At 51.6% G+C, this 9960-nt stretch overlaps 3 protein-coding genes and 1 pseudogene across 7 annotated transcripts in view; all 4 read left to right on the top strand.

Moving 5' to 3' along the window:
• Positions 1 to 1564, top strand: part of PRMT1 (protein arginine methyltransferase 1) — an 11429-nt gene extending 9865 nt beyond the window's left edge. For all 3 annotated transcript variants that reach the window (XM_003801477.3, XM_003801478.1, XM_012812544.2), the window contains one exon: positions 1275 to 1564. In XM_003801477.3, the coding sequence (XP_003801525.1) occupies positions 1275 to 1358 (84 nt within the window). In that variant the 3' untranslated portion in view covers positions 1359 to 1564. The remainder of the gene's footprint in view (positions 1 to 1274) is intronic.
• On the top strand, positions 1454 to 2077 carry LOC111722038 (annotated as a pseudogene). Its single transcript, XR_002770989.1, has 2 exons — positions 1454 to 1840; positions 1878 to 2077. The product of XR_002770989.1 is annotated as an uncharacterized LOC111722038 (transcript).
• A 1370-nt stretch (positions 2078 to 3447) lies between these two features.
• ADM5 (adrenomedullin 5 (putative)) lies at positions 3448 to 4142 on the top strand. Its single transcript, XM_012812508.2, is given in 6 exon segments — positions 3448 to 3505; positions 3607 to 3659; positions 3727 to 3783; positions 3786 to 3836; positions 3838 to 3959; positions 3961 to 4142. Coding segments are annotated over 6 exon segments (498 nt in total). The 3' UTR covers positions 4118 to 4142.
• A 468-nt stretch (positions 4143 to 4610) lies between these two features.
• The window catches only part of CPT1C (carnitine palmitoyltransferase 1C), a 19087-nt gene continuing 13737 nt past the window's right edge, over positions 4611 to 9960 (top strand). The window contains exons 1-2 of one of the 2 annotated variants that reach the window (XM_003801476.1): positions 4611 to 4843; positions 5641 to 5795. In XM_003801476.1, coding sequence (XP_003801524.1) covers positions 5655 to 5795 — 141 coding nt within the window. In that variant the 5' untranslated portion in view covers positions 4611 to 4843; positions 5641 to 5654. Of the gene's footprint in view, positions 4844 to 5640; positions 5796 to 9960 lie in introns of those variants that run through there. The other variant, XM_012812542.2, reaches the window with a different exon arrangement.

Here is a 9960-nt window from a genome sequence, read left to right as displayed (position 1 = left end):
AGCAACCTCCAACTCCTCAGCTTAAGCGATTCTCTTGCCTCCTCCTCCCAAGTAGCTGGGACTACAGGCACCCGCCACAATGCCCGGCTATTTTGTTGTTTGACAGGCTTGGACTGAATTCGAACCCACCAGCTCAGGTGTATGTGGCTGGCGCCTTAGCCGCTTGAGCCACAGGCACCGCACCAGCTTGGGTTGTTCTTGTCCTTTTTCCTCTCAAGTGCCTGGTAGGATGTAGCTGACACAAGGGGGACTTCCAGAGGACCACAAAGTCTGGGGAGGTTTAATGTGGCAGGTGTGAGGGGAGATACTGGGTGGGTGGAGGGCAAAAGGCCTAGAATTGGGGGAGGGGCCAGGGTCCAGGGTGGTCGTAGGCCCTAGGCACACCTGCTCTCTGACCTAGGGTAATGAGAACCAGTTAAAGCAACACTTCTCTCTTTTTTTTTTTTGGCCCGGGCTGGGTTTGAACCTGCCACCTCTGGCATATGAGCCGGCGCCCTACTCCTTTGAGCCACAGGTGCCGCCCCAGCAACACTTCTCAACTAGGATGATTCTCTGCCCCCAAGGATGGTTATTATCTGGAGACAGTAATTGTCTCTCCTGGAGAAGGGGGCTCTTGGCAACTGGTGGGCAGAGGCCAAGGATGCTCATCCCAGAAGCACAGGACAGGTCCCCACAGCGAAGGCTCAGCCAGCCCCCAGTGACAGTGAAGAAACCCAAGTGAAAGACACCTCAGGGGAGGGAGGAGGAGTTACTGAGGCCATTGGTGACTGCCTAGGCCTTCCCATACAACATGTGCTAAGCATGGTGTGGGGGCTTCCAGAAAGCTTGGGAGGAAAGGAAGTAGACAGTGGATTAGAACCATGGAACTTCTCTGTGATGTTTTGCTGGAGGAGAAAGTGGGCTTGAGAGGTTGCTTTTCAATAAAAGCAGGAAGAAATAACTGCTTTGCAGGTGGGAATGGCCTTCATGAAGCAGGAGACAGCAAGGAACAGCTGGGCTGTGCCCCCAGTGAGTGCAGTTTAGCTGGGGATCAGGTGGTTTGAAGATGTCCCCATGGAGCTATCGCTTGAGTCAGGGTGCAGGGTAGATGTTGGGGGTGGCACCAGCAGTTGGGGTCATCAGCATGGAGATGAGCAGAAAGCAGGACCTGGCTGGGTCTTGGGGACATTGTGTTGACACAGGGCCTCCACCCTCTCTGCTGCCACCTCCTGACTGGTCTCTTCCTGCCTTGCTGCATGGGGAGCCCATTGCTTATGTCCATCTTCTCCCCACAGCGGGATCTGGACTTCACCATTGACCTGGACTTCAAGGGCCAGCTGTGTGAGCTGTCCTGCTCCACTGACTACCGGATGCGCTGAGGCGGCCCTGCTCTCCAGGCGGCCCTGCAGGGCCCAGGGGCTGTGGTGTTCGGTTTCGGGGCTTACTCTTCCTCTCCCTCCCTCCCACAGAAGGGGGTTTAGGGGTCTGGGCTGGGGGGATGGGGTGGGGGGCACATCGTGACTGTGTTTTTCATAACTTATGTTTTTATATGGTTGCATTTATGCCAATAAATCCTCAGCTGGGACCTGGGTCAGTTTCCTGAGGTCAAAGTGGGGTTGAGGTTCCCTTTGTGGTGCTGAGATGCCATTTGAAACATTTGAGAGGACTAGACATGGGCTTGTGCTGGTGGCTGCACTTCTAAGTGCTCCTTTCTCTGGATCTCTCAGTCCCCTCGGTCTCTCTAGGTCCCTCACTCCTTTTCCTTGGTCTCTTGGTGGGGTTTCTGCCATCCACAGTTCTTTCTCAGGATCTTTGTCCTTGTCCAAGTTCCCCTATCCCTCTGGTAGGATTTGTCCCTGAGGCCCTGTACACTTTTGCACCCCTAGGGCAGGGCTCAGCTCTCTGCCTGCCTTGCTGTGCTGGGGGTGGGGGTGGATTCCCAGCATAGCTGGGCCCTCCGGTTTCCCAGAAAACTTGTCTCCCCTCCTCCTCCCAGCACTCACATTGTTCCTCTCCCTGGCTATTTTTTCCTGTCCAGGACCCTCCAAGGCCAGCTGACAATGAGTACTGCCCAGCTGTCTGTATCTGGGGAAACTGAGTCATGGGGATGTCCCCATGATAGCTCCTCCCCCAGAATGGCCTAGAGCTTGGTTTGGGGAGTTGTCCTTTGTGGAGGGTGCCGCTTAGGGCCAGCAAGGCCTACCCACTTCACAGAGGGGAACACAGTGCGCTGCAGGCATGGCTCCCGCTGCTCTCCACTCCCAGCACCTGTCCATTGTGTCCCTGGGCCCCTAGAACACTGCACATGACCATGGTGACCCAGCATACCATTCGTGTCCTTAAACAGCTCTGGCTACATCTCCTTTGGTGCTCTTGGAGCCCTAGGCCAGTGGCACCTCACACCTAAGCCTCTTCCTCTTTGTGCAGGATGGGACGCTTCTAGTGCTCAGTCTCTTCCACACACCCCCAAACTGGTTCTGTCTGCAGTGGTCCCATGTTGCCCAGCCCCTTCTCTGGAAATGGCCTGGCCCCATAGAGGGCAGCTTCCTGACTGGTGAGGGTGAGGTCACAGCTACACTGAGGCCAGTGCTTCCCCACCCCTACCCCTTTTCCTGGAGGTCTACTGCTTCATCATCACCTGAAAGTGTCACTGGACCCACCCCACTTCCAAAAAGGATTGGGTCTCTGGGGCGGTGCTGGTGGTTCAGTGCGCAGGGCGCCCACCCCATACACCTAGGGTGGCAGTTTCAAACCTGGCCCTGCCAAATTGCAACAAAAAATAGCCGGGCATCGTGGCGGGCACCTGTAGTTCCATCTACTTGGGAGGCTGAGGCCAAAGAATCACCTAAGCCCAGGGGTTGGAGGTTGCTGTGAGCTGTGATGCCACAGCGCTCTACCTAGGGCAATAGAGTGAGACTCTTGTCTCTACAAAAAAAAAAAAAAAGATCGGGTCCTTTGAGGCTTCACAGGGGCATTATCAGCACAGTGACTTTCACATCTAGTGAGGGCTCTGAAGCTGCAGTGCAGAAAGGGGGATTCAGGTTCAAATTCTGCCCCTCTGTTGTGTGTGGTCTCAGTTTTTTCTGCCTGGGAAGTGGAGTTGGGCCCAGGTTCCTCACTCTGAAGTGGGGGCAGGGTGGCGCCTGGAGGGAACTTTTTTTTTTTTGAGACAGTCTCACTATGTTGCCCTTGGTAGAGTGCTCTGGCATCACAGCTCACAGCAACCTCAAACTCCTGGGCTTAAACGATTCTCTTGCCTCAGCTTCCCGAGCAGCTGGGACTACAGGGATCCACAACGCCCAGCTATTTTTTTGTTGTACTTGTCATTGTTTGGCAGGCCCAGGCTGGATTCAAACCCTCCAGCTCTGGTGTATGTGGCTGACACCCTAGCCACTGAGCTACAGGCACCAAGCCTGGAGGGAAGTATTCAACTGAGAGTTTCCCTGCCCTTGACCTGCCTGCGGCATAATGACCACCCACATTCTGCTATTGTTCCTTGCTGTCTCTGCCCAAGGGGATTCTGGGAGCAGGTGAAAGGCCAGTGGCAACTGGGACAGTGCTGGAAAGAGACCATAAGGACGGGGGTCCCCTTCTAATCACGGTTTTCCCCATCTGTGCAATGGGCAGTGTGCCCCACTGATCCTGAAGTCCTGCCCCACCACGCCTCCTTCCTCAATTCTGTCTGAGCCTGGCGTTCTACGCTCCTTCCCCAGAGGGCCCTGGCAGCAGGTACCCCAGCACCTCTAGCGTTCTTGTTCCCTGGGCATCAGCTAGACGCACCGCCTGCCAGAGATCATATACTTGCTCTGCTCTGCCTCCACCAAGGAGCCCTTAGAGAAGCCCAGCGGCGTGCCCCAGAAGCCCCCACAGCTATGGGCAGCAGTGCAAGTTGAAAGCCCTGCTCCATCTCCAGGACCACCGCCTGCAGCCAGCGGGACAGTTGAGTGCACAGATCGCTGGGTGACCTCGGCCATGTCTCTTCTTGCCTGGCTTCAGTTTGCCCATCTGTGTATTGGAGTTGCTAGCCCAATTTTCCCCCTTTACTCCACCTTTTGAGATTGTCTTCCTCACCTCCTCCCCAGGCTGTGACAGGGTTGAACCCAGAGGCACACTGCACCCTGCCTGGACAAAATCCTAGCGTCCAGAGCCGAATAAAACAAGAGTTCTACGTTTCAGTCTTTACTTGTCTGTGCCCAGTTCGGCCTCTCAATCAGCGCCTGGCTCTAATATACTCTTCCTCTCCATATCCTCGCTCCTTTTCCATCACGGAAGTCCCTCTCACTGTCTAACTTGCTGCGGTCGCTCTTCCATCGTCCCAACTCAATCCATGTGCCTTCAGTGGATAGTTTTGGTGGGCCGAACCCAAAACATCCCTCCTCCCTCCCCAGCGAGAAAGGGCTGAGATCCGCTCCTTCGCGCGTGACTTTTCGCTGACAAAGAGCGGAGTGGGGAGCTCAAGAACCCAGGGTTCGGAACAGCTGCGCGGAATCGCGAAGGCTAAACCGGAGAGGCTCAGGACAGATAGAGAAGACTGAAGGCTGGGATCGAACGGAGGGAGGGGATTGGACGTTGCCTTTCGAAAGGGGCGGGGATAGAACGCAGAGGGATTGGGAGGGGCGGGGATAAAATGAGGGACCAGAATACTCTGCTAGGCACAGGCGAGACAGAAATCGGGGTTTCTGGGTGTCGGCTATCTGGGAGTAGGTCGGATTCTGAAGGCCTGTCTACCAAACCGCGGACTCTTCACCTCGGCATTGGACATCTGCAAGCGGGAGATTTGGGTCCGGCGCTCAAAATCGGAGGGGCGAGGGTGTACTTTTGTTTGGTCCCAAGGAGCCCACCAGCAGACCCCTGATTCAGCGTGGTAAGTACTGAACCGCAGGTGTCTGAGATCCCTTCTTCGGCTCTTGAATCCCCAATAACCCTTCTCGCGGGGACTAGAGGCCTGTGTCTCGGGTTGGGTGGTCGGGCTTCTCCATCACTTGTCCTCGACGCTCGCCTCCGCTCCCAGCCTCAACATCCTGGCTTCAAGGCATGCGCATTAGGATACCTCCTCCCTCCCATCCCCTTCAGCCTTGGGCTGGGGGAGGGGAGGCTGGGCGACTCTAGAGCAGATTAATTTATAGACAACCCCCCCCCCCACTCTCCATCCCTGCCGTGGCCTGGGAAGCGGAAATGGGGTGGACAACGTCAGTATCTGGCCAGTGTTTATTTTATATGGGTCTAAAACTAACGTTTGCCTCCAGACCCAGCAACTCACCCTGGACTGGTTTCCCTTCCCAACCTCCAATCTTGAGAGTCCTTTACTGGGGGGAGGCCCTGCCCTAGCACTAGGTTTCTGTAGAGCAGGTAAGGGGTTAACTCGAGCTATCACTCCTGCCTCTCTGTGCCTTCACAGAAGTCCCCAATTGATGTCCTTCCTTCGACCAGGACCCTCACAACCCCACACGTGGTTAGGGCAGGGTGAGCTAGGTCTTGTACTCCACTCCTATTCCTGGGTCTGCATAAGGAGAGGGCTGGGGCCCAGATTTCCGTCCTGGGAGAGAAGAGATTTGGGGTCCAGAGCCCTGAGTCTGAGGGAGGAGGAACTGGAGGCCCCATCCCTGATCTGAGGGAGGGGGGGCTGGGAGCTTAGAGAATGAACCTCTGTCCTTCTCCCAGGGCTCTTTCGTGACATGGCTGAAGCGCACCAGGCCGTGGGCTTCCGATCCTCGCTGACCTCGGATGGGGCAGAAGTGGAGCTCAGTGCCCCTGTGTTGCAGGAGATCTACCTCTCTGGCCTGCGTTCATGGAAAAGGCATCTCTCACGTTTTGGGGTGAGGAGGGCAGCTGCCTCAGCTTCTTAAGTACCTGATACTACAGGATCTGGCCACAAAGCCAGACTAATTTTTTCTATTTTTAGTAGAGATGGGCTTTCACTCTTGCTCAGGCTGGTCTAGAACTCCTGAGCTCAAGTGATGCTCCCCCCTCAGCCTCCTAGAATGGTAGGATTACAGGATTGAGCTACAATACCTGGCCCTAAGCATTCATTAGCTTTTGATAATGTTATTCTTCCTCCATTTATTTACCAAATATCTATGGCACATCTGTTAAGGGTCTGGTACTTTTCTGGGCTCTGGGACAAAATAGAGGTGAAGACACACAGAATCCTGTCCTCATGGAGCTCTCCTTTGACTTTGGGGAAAAGATAATAAAGAAGATAAAATATAGAGTATGGTGACACTTAATAGTGTCATCGCATGTAGATAGTAACATTTAGTGAACAATAAATAAAGCAGGTAAAGAGGGATGTGAGGGTGTTGCAGTTAAATATGCGGCATCCAAAAAAGGCCCCCTGAGCTGAGACATTTGAGCAGGCTGGACCACACCCTTGAGGTCATGTTGCTCGTTAAATCTGTTCCACTTTGTAAATAGCCATTAGTCTGAGCCCCCAGAGAGTCCTCTCAGTCCTTGCCCTGGGACTCCCTGGGACCCCTTGGCCCTTAGGCCAATCCAGCAACTAAAATGTTAACATGTGGCCATGCTATTCTTAAACACACAGATACATATAGACACACATATATGTGTACATAGCACATATACATAGATAAGATACAATTAGATACAGAAAAATGCACCGGTTTAAAGTCTATGGTCCTTGCATTTTGACAATATCCATGTAACCAACTCCTCTTCAAGACAGTCACCAAATCATTCTAGAATGTTCCTTCAAACCCTTTTCCCAGCCAGTTTTTTCATCTCCATTGCAAGGCAACCACTGTATTGATTCCTGTCCTTATATACTGAGTCTTCCTGATGTTCCTTTTTTTTTTTTTTTTTTTTTGAGACAGAGTCTCAAGCTGTCGCCCTGGATAGAGTACCATGGCTTCATAACTAACAGCAACCTCCAACTCGGGCTCAAGCAATCCTCTTGCCTCAGTTTTTCTATTTATTTATTTATTTTTTGGTAGAGACATAGTCTCATTTTATCGCCCTCAGTAGAGTACCTTGGCATCACACAGCTCACAGCAACCTCCAACTCCTGGGCTTAGGCGATTCTCTTGCCTCAGCCTCCCAAGTAGCTGGGACTACAGGTGCCCACCACAATACCTGGCTATTTTTTTGTTGCAATTTGGCCGGGGCTGGGCTCCAACCCACCACCCTCGGTATATGGGGCTGGTGCGCCACCCACTTAGCCATAGGTGCCACCCCAGTTTTTCTATATTTAGTAGAGACAGGGTCTCACTTTTGCTCAGGTCTTGAATTCGTGAGCTCAAGCACTCCACCCACCTCAGCCTCCCAGAGTGCTGGGATTATAGGCATGACCCACCATGCCCAGCTGTGAAGTTCCATTTTCATTAAAAAAAAATTTTTTTTAAATAGTCTCACTTAATCACCCTTGGTAGATTGGATGGCATCGTAGTTCACCACAACCTTAAACTCTTGGGCTCAAGTGATCCTTTTGCCTCAGCCTCCCTAGTAGCTGGGACTACAGGCATCCGCCACAATGCCCAGCCATTTTTAGAGATGGGGTCTTGCTTTTGCTCAGACTGGTTTCAAACTCTCAAGCTCAAGCAATCTACCCGCCTTGGCCTCCCAGAGTGCTGGGATTATAGGCATGAGCCAACATGCCCAAGCTTTTTTGATTTTTCTTTTCTTTTTTTTTTTTTTTGAGACAGAATCTTGCTCTGTCACCCTGGGTAGAGTGCTGGGGTGTCATCATAGCTAATAGCAACCTCAAACCTGTGGGCTCACACAATCCTCTTGCCTCAGCCTCCCAAATAGCTGGAACTACAGGCACTCACCACAATGCCCCCAGCTATTTTTAGAGATGGGGTCTAGCTCTTGCTCAGGCTAGTCTTGAACTCCTAAGCTCAAGCCATCCACCTATCTTGGCCTCCCAGAGTGGTAGGATTGCAGGTGTGAGCCGCTGCAACTAGGTTCATTTTCAAATATCGAGTGTCACCCTATGTCACAGTCAAGACCTGAACCACTTTTCTGAGTCAGATGTTCCCTCTGCCTAACAGCCCCCAGTAGACGCTTATACTTATACTCATCTTATCTTCATGCTAGTAATGAGTGAGTTTTCCTTGCTGCAACATAGCTGCCTCTCTCCCCTCCGTGATTACTTGGCACTCTCTCATCCTTCCTCTTCCACTCTAGGACTCCAGAAACTACTCTGTTGCTTGGTCCCAGAGGGTGGCTTGTGCCCTTACCTCCCCAGAACTGCCATTCTGTACGCTCATCTCTAAGTCTCACTTTCTTCATTTCTAAAATGGGACCAACGACAATGCCTGCCTCCAGGGGTGGCTGTAAGCATTAACTGTGTTTAGCAGAGGGCTTGGCTCAGAGAAGAGAGCACTGCAGCTGCACCATTCTTAGGAGGCTGGCTGTGCCACATAGGTGGTGTGTGACTGCCAGCATGTTAATTAACTTCCTGGGCTTTTGTGTCCTCATTTCTGAAATCATATTAGGTAGTATTTAGTGCATCCCAGACTTTATGCTAACTAAGCCCTTTAAATCTATTGCTCATCTGATCCTCACTACAGCCCTCTAAGATACGCCTCTTGCTGCTCCCATTTTATAGCGGAAGCAGCTGAAGCCCAAAGAGGTGCTTTTATTTTCCCAAAGCCACAGAGCTCCTAAGATGCAGAACGAGCAGGAGAGCTAGAATGAGCAGTCTGGAGTCCACAATGCCCATTGTCCTGGGCTATTTTTCTAGAATGTATCTCCAGTACTGACATTCTGGAGCTGTTTTGAATAATCTCCAGTGGATCACTTGGGCCAAGCATGTAGCATAGTGTCAGCAAGTAGTATGTTGTTCAGCAGCAGGAGGTCAGAGAGCCCCTTGGAATGGTTTCCACATGAACATGAAATTCAGATGCAGCAAACCCCAGCGTATGGTGTCTTGAAATACAGACTGTTATAGCAGTGGTTCTCAACCTTCCTAATGCCATGACCCTTTAATATAATTCCTCCTGTTGTGGTGACCCCCAACCATAAAATTATTTCGTTGCTACTTCATAATTGTAATTTTGCTACTGTTATGAATCATAATGTAAATATCTGATATGCAGGATTGTCTTCGGAGACCCCTGTGAAAAGGTTGTTCGACTCTCAAAGGGGTCGCAACCCACAGGTTGAGAACCGCTGCATTAGAGTCACAGGACAGGTAGGTGGTTTGGTTGCTTGACAATGGGACTCTGGAGCCAGGTGACATGGGTTCAAATCCCAGCTCCATTCAGAGGGATAATAATAATTGCTCCCTCAAAGGTTTCAGGAGGAATAAAGGCTTTAATGATGCTCCTGGTATGTGGACATTTCCTGTTATTATGAAGCCACTGTTCTATTGCAATCCAGAGCACCAAATGTAAAAACTGATAACCACTTTTTAAAAAATTCAACAACAGGGCCAGGCGTGGTGGCTCACACCTGTAATCCCAGCACTTTGGGAGACCGAGGTGGGTGGATTGCCTGAGCTCACAGGTTCTTAGACCAGCCTGAGCAAGAGCAAGACTTGGGAGGCTGAGGCAAAAGAATTTCTTCAGTCCAAGAGTTTGAGGTTGCTATGAGCTATGATGCCATGGCACTCTACCAAGGGCGACAAAGACTCTATCTCAGAAAAAAAAAAAATCGACAACAAAAATAACCACATTTGGCCTGGTGTGGTGGCTCACGCCTGTAATCCTAGCACTCTGGGAGGCTAATGCAGGCAGATTGCCTGAGCTCAGGAGTTTGAGACCAGCCTGAGCAAGGGCAAGACCCCATCTCTGAAAAATAAAAATAAAAATAACTCCTGAGCCCAAGAGTTTGAGGTTGCTGTTAACTATGATGCCAGAGCACTCTACCAAGGGTGACAAAGTGAGACTGTCTCAAAACAAACAAAAAACAAAAACAGCAACAAAAAAACATGTTCAGGGTGGCGCCTGTGGCTCAGTGGGTAGGGCACCGGCCCCATATGCCGAGGGTGGCAGGTTCAAACTTGGCCCTGGCCAAACTGCA

This window comes from Otolemur garnettii, unplaced genomic scaffold (genome assembly GCF_000181295.1).
Source record: "Otolemur garnettii isolate 467f Iridium unplaced genomic scaffold, OtoGar3 scaffold00211, whole genome shotgun sequence".
In the NCBI taxonomy this organism is placed as follows: domain Eukaryota; kingdom Metazoa; phylum Chordata; class Mammalia; order Primates; family Galagidae; genus Otolemur; species Otolemur garnettii.
This window is presented reverse-complemented; position numbering and strand designations above follow the sequence as displayed.